Genomic DNA, 15,324 nt, shown 5'->3' on the forward strand with positions numbered 1-15,324 from the left:
TATGCAGAAAATTCAAAGCCACTGGAAAGAAGTGGTTTTAAATGATGGCATTAACACAGAGGAAGAATCGGACAAAAACGTTTAAGAGTCAGCATTCCTCTAGGAAACCAGCCCCAGAATCAGCACAGCAGGGTTTGTTACCTTTACAAAGTTTGGGGGGGTTAAGCAGTTTTTACAATACTTTCTATATACAGAGACTGGGTGCTGCAGCCGTTCCTTTGAGACATTATGAATTAGTCCATCTTGGCTGCAGTACGGAGTAAACTAAAATTCACTGAAGTCTGGGAATCGGATTTAAAAAACAAAAACGACAACAACAAAAAACATGAAAATTCTAATAATTTTTTGCTTTTAGACCTGTGTAGGTGAAATCTTCTTGGTACACAATCCCATTTCCCACCTGAATCTCCTTTAAAGCCACAGTTGTTATACAGAGAGTTTCTTCACATATAATGGAAAGGTAAACTACCATTCCAGGGCCTCTATTCACAAAGCATTTTTGACTTAAAATATTAAAACAGGACTAAAAGTCTGGATATTTTATTCCCTGAAGATCCAGACCAATGTTGAGTGGGTCATTCTTGCGGCTCAGTGGAGTGTAGCACAAATCCATGGAGGATTTACCTGCTCAATCTATCATGAACTCGCATGAAGGCTTGTTTTACGCCCTAAAATGACAAGCATGACCAGAAAATAAACTTTCAACCTAAAAATAAAAAATATTGCCATAGTTTGGTTTTTAAATATTAATGTTGGTATGTTTGAGGTTTTCACGGTTTTTAATCCTCATGAGCTGATGGATTAAAAAAAAAATTATAATAGTGGCATTTAAAAAGTGTGCGCTATGTTACACGTACATTTTCTCTAAGGCCCTTTTGTTTTGTAAAATATGAAAGAATTTGTACTAAATTGATGTTTTAACCTCCTAAGACCCGAACTCTTCCACGGCATGCATTTTGATTTCTCTTTGATATTTGGACATATTGGGGCCCGATGAATGTAAAAACAAAGAATTACCAGATTTTTTTTAACCTTATTTTTGTTTTTAAGAAAAATAAGAGCCAAATATGAGGATATTTGTTTAAAATTTTGATAGAACAGTAGCAGTATAATGTCCTTGTAAGTGGATATCAGGCCCTTGTAGAGCAAAATTCAGTATTTTGGTCTAAATAACCCAAAATGTGATGTCCACATATGTGGACGCCAGGTCCTAGGAGGTTAATGGGTTGGCCCACTGGTCAACCTGTTAAATGTGTGATGAAAGGAAAGGCATTGTAAGTTCTGTCTCTGTGCCAAGATCTCTACCCTGTAGGCATGAATCCTCGATGTTTCACATGGTCTAGCACTCATAAGGACGGTGTGTCCTTAAACACGTACTCAGACAAAAACAGTTGGTTTGGCTTTACTTGAGAAGCCCAAGAGCACTTTTTCCCCCCTCTTTTAAAACAGAATTAGGAATAATAATGGAACAAACTTTTTTTTTTTTTTTTAAGTGTTTTGAGTTTAATTGACTGTGATTAAAATCATACACTCTACACCAAAAGCGAATACACACCTGTACAATATTACCTAGATTTCAAAAGATTCAAAACTGTATCACTAACAGCATTATTGCGTATAGTGTATTTCCTCTGATGAAGAAAAGCAAATATTATATAAACACATTTATTATAAAGGAAATATCTACCATTCATTTTTAACTTTGCATGAGAGCAAATACCATACTGCTGTACTCAGAAGTAACACAATTACTGTTGGACAGTACAGCTCTGATCACCTGACCTTTATGTAATATTGCACAGGGGTGTGCTCCCTTCTGTTGTATACTGTAATTGTGTAGGAGCAACTATTAGCTAGAAAGGCTTTGTGAATATGGCCCCGCCCTTCTTTTACCACAGCAGCTGTCCAAATGTAAGAATGCTGTGTCGCCTTGGTATTACATTGAGGTTAGGGCCTTCTTACTGCGTTTGGTAGCCAGCCATGCCGAAGTTGGCCAGGCTGGACATGACTGTACCAGGCGGGGCTGCGGCCTGGGCTGATGGAGATCCAAAGCCTCCCATCCAGGCTGTTGACTGGGACTGCCTGAAATGATATCAGTTACCGAGTTAGTGCAAATATGGACAAAAATATCAAGTGTGCTGTAAAACAAATCAAAGAGACAGTTCTTCTCTTTATTAAAATATAATAAGTGGTGTTTAAGTGAAACAGTGTAGTTATACAAAATATCAAAAATCAAACTCACTCTACTCCAAAACTTTGCTGGTTCCATGTCTGGCCATACATGTTGTAAGAGGGCATTTGCCACCCATTGGTCACATACTGCCCATACTGCTGCTGCTGCTGCTGCTGCTGCTGCGGATTCCCGTAGACCTGGTTCCACTGTCCCCACTGACTGTAATCAACCTGAAGGACATCAGATGACAGAAATGTGAGTAAATATACAATCTCTTACCCGTTTATTCAACAGCAAAAATAACACAACAAAAATACGACACTAGAAACCTTTTTGATGAGTAAATTTCCTCTTCCTTTTTTTGTGTCATTTTTTCTATATTCTGGCTTAAAAGCAAGATTATTTTAAGAGTGGACAAAGTCACGAGTTTCAGGGTGTTTTTGTGGTTTGGAAGTTAAGACATCAATAAACTACATTCTGATTCTAGTGTGACTAGTGTGTAGTCATTCCTACCAATTGTGACATATAAAACGCACATTTTAACACCACTTATGTCACACGTTCTCTCTACCTGCTGTGGACTTTTTGCCATGTCGGGTGATTCTTTGCCCCAGAAGCACTTCACTACGTGTCCTTCAATGACTGTGCCATTTACTGAAACAATGGCATGGGCAGCACTGTCATGGGAGGAAAACCTTCAAAGCAAAAGAGTAGATTGAAAGTCAGATTTTCTACCAGACAAATCACAGGGGGAGTTCACTTTCATACTGCTGAGACCATATTTGATATCATATTACAAAAAGAACCAAGTTTCCTGCTAAGCTTGGATGGAGTTTAAAATGAAAATAAATAATTTAAGCCCTATACTTAACATTAAGACAGGGACATGTTTACCAGCATGTTAAATAACTTCCTTTAATAACATCACATGCACATCGAAACTAAAAAACTTTAGAAATGCTTTGGAAAACTGCATAGGGACAACAACGTGGAGATATTTTTCTCTCTTATCCAGAGTTCTACAAGCAGGAACGCTGAATAAACATAACAGCAACTATCGCTGACATTGAATAAGGTATAAATGGTCTCTGACTCATGCAGTGTGCTTGTATTGACACCTAGAGGCCAAATGCTGCAACAGAATCAAGTATTACCTGATGAAAGAATATCCTTTCTCTGGGAAAACCCGGACTTCCATTATCTGACCGAATGGTGAGAAGGTCTGTCGCATTAGATGTTCTGGATAAGATAAACAAGAGTTCAAAAAAAGGGTTTACAAGGTTAGTTCATTGGAGGCAACTTAAAAAGTTATTATTACAAAGTGACTAGAGGGTGCAACAATGGCATCTATAGAATGTGACACTTGCCTGATAGCCCTGATTGGATCCCTCCACAGTACACAGTGCAGTTCTGTGGACTGGATTGATTCACTACGTCATCAAACCTCAGCTGCTTTGAACCATCTGAAATAAAAACAGATTATTTTTAAATAGATGATTATAATTTACACATTTAGTTCATGCTGATAATAAAATCCAAATCAAATCTGCAATTTATGCCCATAAAAGCGCTGCTATTTTTAAAAAAAATCAAACTACACCCAAATGTGACTCATGAAAAGGTGAAAGTGAAGATAAAAGTGAAGGAAATTAAGAGAATTTATTCTTAAGAGAGTTTCTTCTATATTTAAATACAATATCAAAATGCGTTGATAACAGACTCTTTGGCTGCTTTATTAGGTACACCTGTTCAACTGCTTGATAATGCAAATATCTAATCAGTCAATCACATGGTAGCTACTCAATGCATTTGAGTAAACCAAGCATCAGAATGGGGAATAAAATATATTTATGTGACTTTGAACATGGCATGTTTGTTTGTCCCAGACAAGCTGGTCTGAGTTTCCATCTACTGGAATTTTCCCAAAGCCATCTCGAGTGTTTACAGAGATAAGTCTAAAAAAAACCTAAAATATCCAATGAGTGTCATTTGTCTGAGCAAAAGTGCAACAGTAACTCATTTAACTACTCATTGTAATAAAGGCTGGCAGAAGAGCGTCTGTGAACGCACCACCTTCAACTAGATGGGCTACATCAGCATCGGATGACATTCCTGTCAGCTACAATTCACACAGCTACAATACACCAAAAACCAGAAAACAGAAGATTGGACCGTTTCCCGATCTGATTAATCTCAATATCTGCAGCAGCATTCAGACGGTACGGTCAGAATTTGGTGTGAAAAACATGAATGCATGAATCTACGGAAGAGGATTGGGGCCAAAAAGAAGTGGGCACGTCTTCTTTTTTTTTCCGAATTCTGACTTTTTTCTCAGAATTCTGGAAAAGAAGGCAGAAAAAAGACGTGCTCACTTCTTTTTTTTTTTCCCCAGTGGCCATAATCCTCTTCTGTATGGAACCCTCCTCCATTAGAACAACAAAGCTTATCATATCTTATGTGGTAGAACGGGAGATTCACATCATGGATTCAAGCTAACAAATCTGCAGCAAACATGTGATGCTATCACATCAATATGGACTAAAATCCTTCAGGCACTTAGTTGATGCTCGGGCAGAGGGGAAAAGGGGGTCCAATACTAGCAAGGTATACCTATTGAAGTGGCCAGTTAGTTTGTAATCATAGCACCTGCCGAAACTGGATATGTGACAATACTCACTGTCCTGAGTGCTCTTAGGAGCTGGAGGTTTACGCGTAGCCCAGTTAGTCCTGATTTGGCGCCCTCCGAGCCACTGTCCCGACATGTTAATAATGGCATTCTCTGCATCCTGCAAACCCAAGCCAAACGATTACTCATGGATTTGATAGATTTATAAAACTCATTTGTGGCCATGCATGACTCTTTTTAATTTTAAAATAGTAACTGAAACTGGTGATTAAAATAGGAAACTAGTAATGCTAGATGCTTGTAGTTGTGATAAGACTAACTATTAATAATTGAGTTTTGAATGTATTCAAGTAGGATAAGAAACAGAAAATAGAAATAACCTTCAGTCTGTGTTCTCGCACTGGAGCCTTACCAGTTTGTTGTAGAAGGACACAAATCCATACCCCTTTGATTTGCCTGTCGTCATGTCCTTCACAACTCGGGCATCCCTGGAAGGAGAAATGAGAACAACTTCAGCGCACTTTGAAGTTTAAATCTTCTACACTAAAACAAAAAAAGGAACCACGCAAAACACAATGAACTGTGAATCCTCTACTCTGCCCTACATTAAGCTAAATTAGCTATCATGACCTTGTACTGACTCGTAATATAACTTCAAAGCAACACTTGCAAAACAAGTACAAATACATGCAGCCTACAGTACTGTCATTAAATCATTTCTGATGTATTAATGGATCTTTACCACTAGAGCACCACTGTTTGCTCAGTCCTCACAACAGTAGGCTACAGATTTAAAAATCACAAAGCAAATGGCTATGGATTACCATGCATTCTCATAAGCTGCTGTTTGTACTCTTACTACAGACAGAGATAAATAGAAAATATCAAAAAGAGAAAAAAGGAATTAAACGGCATACATGGCCTGTTAACAGATTTCTTTATTTTTCCTGGTCAATTCTTTACCACCAATATGGAGTATGGAGTTTGGGGAGCTGCAAATTTTGAGAAATTGACATTTTCAGAATTTTTGGAAGAGGATCATGGCACTACAAACAACACTATGCAAATCAAAAATAAGACAAAACACAGATTTAGAGGAAGACATTTTGTACTGGAATTTGTTAATCTAAGCTAGGTCATGTTAATACATGGCATCTACAAATAAAGACATATGGAAAGAATGGAATAAATAGAGAAAAAAACTACATCTGAGTCTCCAGAGTGAACAGTTCCTTGCTGTTAGCCTTCAAGCTCCTGTCCAATCCTATGAGCATTTCTGTAAAATAACCAAAGTGCTATTACTTCACTGAGACTCAAAACTAAAAGCTGTTCAGGTACATATACACAGCTTACATTTTGCTAACATACTGTACAGTTTACTTACCACACCCTACATATGCATATAAAACTGACAGTTCAGTCATAAAAATAAAGACATAATAGACCGACCACACTGTCAATGCAAATGTGTCGCCACTCTATATCTAAAAACAACAACGACATGATTTTAAAGGTATAAGTTACTCCATGTTTAAGTATGTTTACATGCATCGATGTGGGGCCTTTTCTACTCAATGTAAGCAATACTCTTTGTGACAATAAAGGGCTATTCTATGCTATTCTATTCTATTCTAGTGTTAATCCTTTCCTGTTACACATTCATTATGTTGTCTGGTTCGTTTTTCTCTCCAAAAGGTGTGCACAAAGCGCCAATTTGCAGTCCTTGACAAAAAAACATAATTGTCTTTCATCCAAAAAGATTGTGTCAGAAATGCAGGCCTCAATGTGTAATGCAACTTTCTGTTTCACCTTTACAACCTATAAAACCTGTTTCTCAACCGACTGGGAGGAAGAAAAAAAAATATCAGTGGTTGCACTGAAACATATTCTATTACACATAAGACAAGTAGAAAAAAATACACACACAAACACTCTCCCACTCACACACACACGTAAAAACTTACGATATTTTCCCAAATGGTGCAAACGCAATCCTGACATCCTCAGTAGTAATCTCTGGATTCAAATCACCCACAAAAACATGGAAGTGATCTAGTACAAAAGAAAACACGGACATAGTAAACAAACTATTTGCCAATCCCCAGTAGACTCTGATTCTAGCAGAGTGTACGTGCGTTTGTGTGCGTGGTGGTGTAGGGGAATCAATAGGTGATCACTCACTGGATGTGTCTTTCTTCTGGCTACTTGGAGTAGTGGCCCAGTTTACTTTAACCTCCTGAAAACAGAATTCACAGAGAGCACTTAAAACTGTGAAGAAGAATCAGGAAAACAATGTTGTATGATATTCAAGGATGAGAAGCATTAACACAACAAATAAACTTAATAACTTTGCATATAATCTTTTAGAGCAGCTATGTCCCACCTTTCCTAATATCTTCCTCCCATTCATGGCTGCAAGGGCTGCAGCAGCATCTCTGTGTTCAAAGAACTCCACAAAGCAATAGGGATCATTGCTCGTGTGCTGTAAGGATAAGATCAGACACAACAGATTAACAGTGTGGCTCAACTAAAACTACAACTCAGTGAAAATGTTTTTATTGTCTTCAGGTTTCTCAACAGTGAAGGCTATCTTTGCCGTTAACTTTTGAGTTAACATTAGGACACGACAACAACGTAGAAAACAAGATAACCCAGCAACCTTCGCTGCTTACCTCTGTGATCATTTTACAGCTTTTGCATGGTCCTATCTGGGTGAAGAGTTGCAGGATCAGAATTTCTGTTACATCCCTGGAGAGGTTTCCCACATACCTAGAGGAGGAAAAATAAAAAGAAGTCCACTTACTCCTGGAAACAAGCTACAGCTATATTTACTTCGAAAAAGTGAACTACGGGTACTTCGTTTCTGGTATTACAGTATCATTGGGGATTATGAGTTTTTGAAGTGAAGTTCCTTACAGTAGTCTGTTTTTAACGATGTTAGTAACATCTAACAGACAGTTGTTAACACGTATATATAACTCACATATACTTATTAATTAACTCTTATGTCAATTAACCTGACAGTAGTGGATCATAAACGCTAAATGTTTATGTCGTCCAGTTGTTTGTGAAAACAACGGGTAGCTAATTTAGCCACCGAATACCGACGATAGCGAAACTAATGACACGCAACGTTACTGCTGGACACGAAAAACTACTTACAGGGTTCTGGGGTGGGTTTCGTCGTCCATAGTCGATGCTGAGAGTAACCAGGGAAGAAAACGCCACTTACTAGCTAGTTCTAGCTGGTATTAACTGGCAATTAGAAACCGCAACTAGCTAACTAGCTTAGAAGCTAGCTAACCGGGCGCCAGGGCATACGTCACACTGTGAGAGTCCAGAGTACGTACGTGCGTGTGCAGGAAGAGACCCGTCACATAAGGTTGAAGTAATAAAAGGGTTTTTTATGTTCTTAATTGTAAAAAAATGAAAATTTCTTAAAGACCGTTACTTCTGAATGATACAGTTTTTTTAATTAACTGTAAAAAGCCAAAAGAGCAAACCTAATGTGTACTTATTTTATTCATTTTGGCAAAGGAAGCTGCATACGAAACTCTTATTTTGAGGTGCAAAGCAAAGGTACGCTTGTTTTCAATGCCGAGATTTGACGGCTCAAGGCAGTGGCGCGAACCACCAGGAGGTTTCTCGAATCTGAGCTCAGATGTCACTGTGAAGAAATTTCCCGTTTGACTTGTACATTCACGCTTTTTTAACAAACTCTTTTAAATATTTAGTCACAACAAGGCAGTGGTTGTGGAGTGGGGGATGGAAGGAAATTATATGTCAACATATATGTTAAAAAAAAAGTTGAATAACAAGATTGTTGAGTTCATTGCCTGAACTGTTGTGATAACCCTGGGTGTACAGTACCAAAGAATTGTACTTTTTTATACTAGCCAAAGACATTGTGTTTTTTTTTTCTTTCCCCCCTCATTTTTATTTTTTCCTTGTGGTTTAAACTTGGCGCATGGTGGGCGCTTTTATTTTGAAGGACTTTTATTAAAGGACAAATGCGTAAAAAATTATCCCCTGTCATTCTTAAGTCTACTAGTAATTTTCCATTTAAAAAGACTTTAGTTACTCTCACTCTTTAATGTTACTGGCTCTAATTTGTGTTGCGCAACCGTGATATTTTTACAGCCATAAGAAACCGTCTGAGGTGGATTAAGAAAAGCGTGGCGATGGGTAATTAACGGTGATATAATTGACAGGCTTGCAACAATTAAATTTGGCTTCCCCTCCTTGCAGGCAGATATCCAATTAAAACGAATTGCTCCTATAAGCTACTTAATACACATATTTTATTACTGTCAATCACGTGTGTATTTTCTGGAGTGTCAAAATGCAAATATTAGATGGCGTTGCCTGCAATGTCCAAAATATCAAACACCTTTAAAAATCCATGTGTCGAACCTTTGTGACACTGTTAATCCCACGAAATCAAAGGTTTGCTGCACTGGTGTTTTCCTTGTAGTACAGGGCACAATTGGAGTAGTCCTTTGATTAAGAAAGATCAGTCATTAGACGTGTCACTGTGCCCACACTTATCACACCACCAGTTACATAATTGTGCACCAAATCAATGCAAACCCAGACTGAGTTCCCTTGGACAGCATTTATCACGTGGGAGTCTGAGTACATCTATTTGGAGAACATCTTTTTAAGCAAACACTTTGGGATTCCCTTGTCTTGGAAAATGGTCCAGGGGCAAGGGAAACTGAGGAAGGTCCACAGTGCCCACTGTACACATAAGGGTGATTTCTTCTCTGCCCAGACAGGACACTGTGATTTAGCTACAGCAAAGATGAAAAAAAAAAAGGTTGCCTGGTGGGGTGGGCAAAAAAAAATAAATACCGAGGGTTTACTCTGTGCCTATGTGAGGGGGGTCTGCCTGCGACATAAAAAATCTGGGAACCCATGCCACTGTATCCAGCGCTGTCCGCCCCCAACATTAACCCTGCTATTTCGAGAAACTTCCAGCCCACTTTTCCACGTCACTTGAAGGAATCTTTAAAGCGTCCGTCGCCCGTATAAAATGTCTCAGTACTCGACAGCCAGCAATATGAACGGCATGAAGACACAGTCACCGATGCTGACCATGGCGAGTAATGACAACGACCCTCTCCCCCTCGGTTGGGAAGTAAAAATTGACCCTCAGACTGGATGGCCCTTCTTCGTGGACCACAACAACCGCACCACAACCTGGAATGACCCGAGACACGACACGAAAAAGGTAAAAGAGCGGCGGGATAAAGTTGGTTAGTTAACGGTAACGGCTAACGGCAGTTTCGCCGCTATTTTTTTTCTGTCGACGTGCGTCGGTTGTGGTGCATGTTTTGGTTTGTTGCGTTGTTAAAGCGGCAGAAGCCTTTGCGCTACATCACTGTTATATATTAGTCTTGTTGACCGTAGGCCCTGTTTGGCACCGTTGCCTCCCCCTCACGGACAGCTCATAAGCCCATTATAACGGGTGATCAACTCTGATATGTTCCCGAGTCATGATCTAACACTATTATTACTCGATGACTCACTCTGCAGCATGCAAAAGGCTACCCATGATGAGCTCCCCGGTATTTTAATGTGTTTCTTTCACGGTGGAAAACACTGCTGCGACGTCCTGCTCATATTAAACTTTTTCCCTTACAAGGATCGAGGCTGGTCCACTTGCTTCGGTTGTGTACGGCTGTAGCCGGGCGCTGGCTGCCCCCCGCGTATCGCATTCAGCTGTATTAAAAACCGTGTTGTGAAAGCGCACAGGTCTGCAGAGAAAACCCGTGGGCTGAAGTGAGCTTCACAGCCTGCCAGCTGGTAATCTTTCGTCTCAGAGAGAGAGACGCTGTTGTCCAAAGTTAGCGTCCAGAGGAATCTGCTAGAAAGACACAGCTGTTGGGGGATAAAATTGGTGCAATGGTGCTGGCAGCGTGGAGTGTCCCATAGTGGCAGAGGGCAAAGGGTCGTTCACGGCTATTTCATTACTTTAGTCCTACTGGAAGAATGCCACTGATTTACAGATAAATGCAGTGTTTGCTTTGTAGGTGTTTACTTTGGGTGTGTTTTGGGCAGCTGGTACAACTTTTGTCACTTTTCAGTTATGCCATTAACTGAGTGCTGAACTGGCAGACCTGTTGCTTGTACCTATCCATAGCTGTCACCTGCAGGTGTCTATTCTAAAGTAATACTAATAGAAAACAAGCGCCTTTCTGCAGTAGAAAATGGACATTTAAAGCATCGATTTACTAGTCACACTGTAGTACCCAGCCCCTTCTTTTAATTACATTTTACTTTTGTATGCATACAAATGTATCCTGGGATTGTATATGATTTGATGAATAAATGTTGCTCAAGAAAGAATTTACTGTGCTATGTGGAAAGAACTCGTATATTTACTCTTTTTTTTTTCAATCAAAGCAAACCACATTTCCTCTCTCTGTAAAAATCCTAATGTTTGGCTGATATTATTAGATCCAAGGATGTGCTAACTGTTGTTGTTGGATAAGTCAGGACATTCATCCAGGTTATGTTACTCTGATTGTGAAACAATCAACAATAATATTCATCACGGAAACAGCAAGCTGTCTGACGGGAAACACACCAGAGCCTGTGGGTTCACATATCAAAGATTCAATGAGGTGATACTTTTGGCATCCCTCTGCGAAATTGTGACATTTTAAACTGTAACCTCTGCAGTTACCTCAGGACGGAAAACACTTTCCTTTTTAAAATTCCTTAATAGTTTGAAAAAAACATTTAGTGGGACATCGTAAAATGTCCTGTTGTACGTGGACTTAAATGTAACTCTTTAAGTGGACGAGCTTATAGCTGAATATTTAACATATATAAAAGTAATGTTGCTTCTGTTACACACCCATGAGCAAGAATAAGTTGGGTAAAAATATATTAAAGCACATTTTGTAATCAACCGATGCCTAAAATTTGCAATAAACTACAATAGCAACTGTAATTCATCTGAGTATAAGGTTATATAGATTGCTATATTGCTATGTTTCAGGTTCGAGAAGTGTCAGCAAATGGACCCAACATACAGCCAGAACTAAGTCCTCAGGAGACACAGAAGACCTTTGTGAGGGAGATGAAGCATCCCATTCTTCGCCCAGGTTATGTTCCCATCCCAGTCTTTCATGAAGGCGCAGAACTGAGGCAGCAGCAGCACCCGTGTTATTCCTACATCCAGCCGAGCATTGCACAGAACATCCGGACAGACGGGCGGACACCTTCCCCAACGCCGGTTCTCCACTGCAGGCCTAGATCGCCTTTACATGGCCCGTCAGACAGCTCCTCCTCTGAGCCTGGAAAGACCAGCTCGCCTGTCTCACAGACACCAGAGGTGGGAATTGAGTTTAAATGTGCCACCAGATGGAGTATAATGTTTACAGTAGGCAGAAATGTTCCAATTTTCAAACAACTACTGAATTTTGACTGTTTTAATTTGGTCATTTATTTTTAAGGCTTATACTGTTACGCATCACCAACCTTCACGTCCCAGCAGCACCGGTCTCCAGTCTGGTTATATCCCTATACCAGTGATTCATGAAGGTGGAGGGGGACAGACACAGGTTCAATTAAATCCCTCAGTTTACTCTCAGCGCATCCCTTACCCAGAACATCAGCAGCCCTTCCATCGTCTTCAGACAGATGAATGGCCCGGCTACTCTGCTGCAATGCAGCCCCCCCGGGAACAGGCTTCGCCAACTCTGTTTCCTCAGCACCGCGATACTGCCTCCATTCATCTCCCTCCTCACATCAGAAGCCAGTCACCTGTTATATCACAAGTGATGGGAGAAAGGCCACAGGTAATTTTACTTTTTCTGTGTATTCACTTGGCGTGTTGTTGTGTTTTGTTTTCTTCAGATATATATAAAGCTTTGATTTCCCTGTTAGCATGCTGTGGCCTAGATTTTGACAGATTCCAATAAATTGTTTTTGACTTCTAAGGTTCAGCAGCATATCCTCACGAGAGAGCCGCCACAGAAAATGGAGCAGGAACAACAAAGCATGCAGCAGAAACCCGAGAACACGCAGCTCCCCCAGCCGATGCACACAGAAGCCGACGTCCAAAAGCCTCAGCAACCTCAACACTTCCAGCAGCCTCCACCTCAGCAGCCTCAACACTTCCAGCAGCCTCCACCTCAGCAACCTCAACAGTTCCAGCAGCCACAGCAGTTTCAGCAGGCACCACCTCAAACGTCTCCACAGCCTCAGCAACCTGAACAACCACAACACCACAGTTCAGACATCACAGTTCAAATACCTCCAAAACCAGAGCCCCAGGACACGAAATCTTTTCCTCCAGAGGTCCCACCTGGAAAAGTAGAGGCTGGACAAGCTGCTCAGGGTCCCATCCACCCAGGATTAGCTAAGGTACAGCAGATAGTGGAAAGAGTCGCTAAACTGGAGCAGGAGGTGAAGTGCTTTGATGGGAAGAAGAATGATAAGAAATACTTGTTACTGGAGGAGCTGCTCACCAAAGAGCTCTTAGCGCTGGACTCTGTCGACCCGGAGGGCCGTTCAGACGTACGGCAAGCGAGACGAGACGGAGTCCGTCGCGTCCAGACCATACTGGAAGAACTAGAGCAACTGGAGGAGACTGTGATGGAGGGACAGAAAGGAGAGCCCAGCATGAAGGAGAACATTGAGATGACAAAGGAGACATCGCAATGACTGCACACTTCATAAAAAGAGTCAAGAGGGATTACCTGCTGTATATTTGATAGTGGATAAGTCTGCTCTGACTAACTCTCCTCCTCCTCTACCTACAGCATTTGTGGAAGTTGCATGCATTGATTAACAGTGTTGGTATGTCCAGCCATTCAGCACATAATTGATGGTAGCTCAGTGCAATCATGTTTTTTCAAGCCAATGTTGTTGCCTTCTATGTTGTGCCGATGTCTTTATAATAAGACGGCCGTCATGATTATTGGTTGACAACAAATACCAGGCAAGGGTTAAATAAGAGGCCTTTTTTCAATAAATGGAAGAGAAGCATAAGTATTTTCTTAAGAAATGTCATGTGTAATTGCCTTTTGTCTGATCGAATATCATACGAAGCTTTTCACAATCCAGTTGGTACACGTGTTTGTACACAAGTGCAAACGTCGGGGCTTTAAAGCAGAACTCTGCTAAACTGAGTCAACAAGGAAAGCATTTCTCCCCTTTTATCGCCACATGGCCATGTTGGAGCTGCTTTGTCACAGAACACAGTGAATATGTTTATTAGAAGCTGCTTTTTGGTGCATTACTGATTCTGCTGTCTTTGCACTTTGCCATCATTGAATTGTATCATGCTGAAAATCAGCAGCACTTCGTTTTAAGTATATCAGTTAAAGGAGTTTTGATTGATGTGTTTGAGTGTTTGTATGTGAATTGGTTTTCTCGTTATTTCAAATCATGATATTAGTATTTATATCATTATATGAAGTATTTTGGTACATTAATGAATGTGTAATAATAAATGGAGGGTGAGATTTGTATCTTACTTGAGATGTGAGACAATCAGCACTTGGTGCTAAATAGGAGATGCAGTTAAGAGATTGTCAGAATGTCCTTGTATAACTACCAAAGCCACAATCTGTAATAACACTAACGCACACACACACACACAAATGGCCCTAAAAGCCTTAAAGATGCCAACAGCGATAAAATACCCCCCAAAACACTATAGTCTGTCAGTTTTATGATCACACTGTTTGTGTAGTAATTTATTACTCTAACAAGACTGTAAGCCATCTGCCTAACACTCTTAACCAGAAATTATAGATCGTGGCTTAATGTTGATCACGGTTTATTAGTAGCTTTGATGAAAGAAATTCACGTTGGTATGGCTGAAAATAAAATGACTTTGACATGAATTTTGACTGATGCTTGGGTTCCCAAAGATTCTCAAAGTGTGAGCCTTTTTATTTTATGTTTTTATGTTAATCGTTTACTCAAGGACAAGAAAATTACCAGGTAATTGAATTGTATATATGTATACGTATATGTCCACTTGGCCAGCTACCAAATCAAGCCTGATTTTAATAAACACAAGTATGTGTATCCTCCATTTCCAATGCAAACGTGTCCCGTGCCTAGTAGGCAGCTGTCTTAAGTCTGCCTTATTTCCTGCTAAAGACTTTTCCATGGTGAGATTAACAGTTATCACACAGTGTGAGGTCAGCTGCTCCCTCCCTGTTCCCTAAGGCTCACAGTGAATCATGACTGGGAACATTTCTGCCCTCTTTTTCCTGGATGGGTGTGGACAGTTAAAATGAGCCCTTCACTGATGAATGAGCTTAACCTCTAACATGAGTTTAACGATTATATTATATTTCTCTGGTGGTTATTCAAGCAGATAACCGCCTAATTTTGAAAGCATTTATCATTCAGATTTAAGCCCAGTACTGGTTTAGCTGTGGTATTGTGCCCTTATAGGGTGGCTGGTTAAATAATAACACCTGGGAAATGTGTTGGTAACATTTTTATTGCTTCTTAGTCCTTTAAAGTGTAAATATAAGATTAGTTAACAATT

General features: G+C 40.1%; 2 protein-coding genes across 2 annotated transcripts; one reads left to right on the plus strand and one right to left on the minus strand.

Moving 5' to 3' along the window:
* Window positions 1–233: 233 nt before the first annotated feature.
* Window positions 234–8,145, minus strand: tial1 (TIA1 cytotoxic granule-associated RNA binding protein-like 1). Its single transcript, XM_085428725.1, has 12 exons — window positions 7,962–8,145; window positions 7,472–7,568; window positions 7,183–7,281; window positions 6,981–7,035; window positions 6,764–6,851; window positions 5,212–5,287; window positions 4,851–4,959; window positions 3,541–3,636; window positions 3,328–3,412; window positions 2,745–2,868; window positions 2,243–2,403; window positions 234–2,082 (listed from the first exon to the last, which is right to left on the minus strand). Exons 1-12 carry the CDS (start codon window positions 7,988–7,990, stop codon window positions 1,959–1,961), a joined length of 1,143 nt encoding a protein of 380 aa, XP_085284851.1. The 5' UTR covers window positions 7,991–8,145; the 3' UTR covers window positions 234–1,958.
* Window positions 8,146–9,353: 1,208 nt separating this feature from the next.
* Window positions 9,354–14,665, plus strand: bag3 (BCL2 associated athanogene 3). Its single transcript, XM_085428723.1, has 4 exons — window positions 9,354–10,032; window positions 11,809–12,144; window positions 12,266–12,610; window positions 12,753–14,665. The coding sequence occupies exons 1-4, from the start codon at window positions 9,835–9,837 to the stop codon at window positions 13,476–13,478; spliced, it is 1,605 nt and encodes a 534-aa protein (XP_085284849.1). The 5' UTR covers window positions 9,354–9,834; the 3' UTR covers window positions 13,479–14,665.
* Window positions 14,666–15,324: the final 659 nt, after the last annotated feature.

The sequence above is a fragment of the Rhamphochromis longiceps genome, linkage group LG13 (genome assembly GCF_057381845.1).
Source record: "Rhamphochromis longiceps isolate RC_006_pf linkage group LG13, R_longiceps_female_GT1.1, whole genome shotgun sequence".
In the NCBI taxonomy this organism is placed as follows: Eukaryota; Metazoa; Chordata; class Actinopteri; order Cichliformes; family Cichlidae; genus Rhamphochromis; species Rhamphochromis longiceps.

Excerpts from the sequence above, each read along its gene's own strand:
- bag3 (XM_085428723.1), top strand. The coding sequence starts at position 9,835 with ATGTCTCAGTACTCGACAGCCAGCAATATGAACGGCATGAAGACACAG. Across the intron at positions 12,145-12,265 it reads CTGTCTCACAGACACCAGAG|GCTTATACTGTTACGCATCA; the intron begins GTGGGAATTGAG and ends TTTATTTTTAAG. Across the intron at positions 12,611-12,752 it reads TGATGGGAGAAAGGCCACAG|GTTCAGCAGCATATCCTCAC; the intron begins GTAATTTTACTT and ends TTGACTTCTAAG.
- tial1 (XM_085428725.1), bottom strand. The coding sequence starts at position 7,990 with ATGGACGACGAAACCCACCCCAGAACCCT. Across the intron at positions 7,036-7,182 it reads GGAGGAAGATATTAGGAAAG|GAGGTTAAAGTAAACTGGGC; the intron begins GTGGGACATAGC and ends TTCTGTTTTCAG. Across the intron at positions 2,869-3,327 it reads AAAGGATATTCTTTCATCAG|GTTTTCCTCCCATGACAGTG; the intron begins GTAATACTTGAT and ends TTTGCTTTGAAG.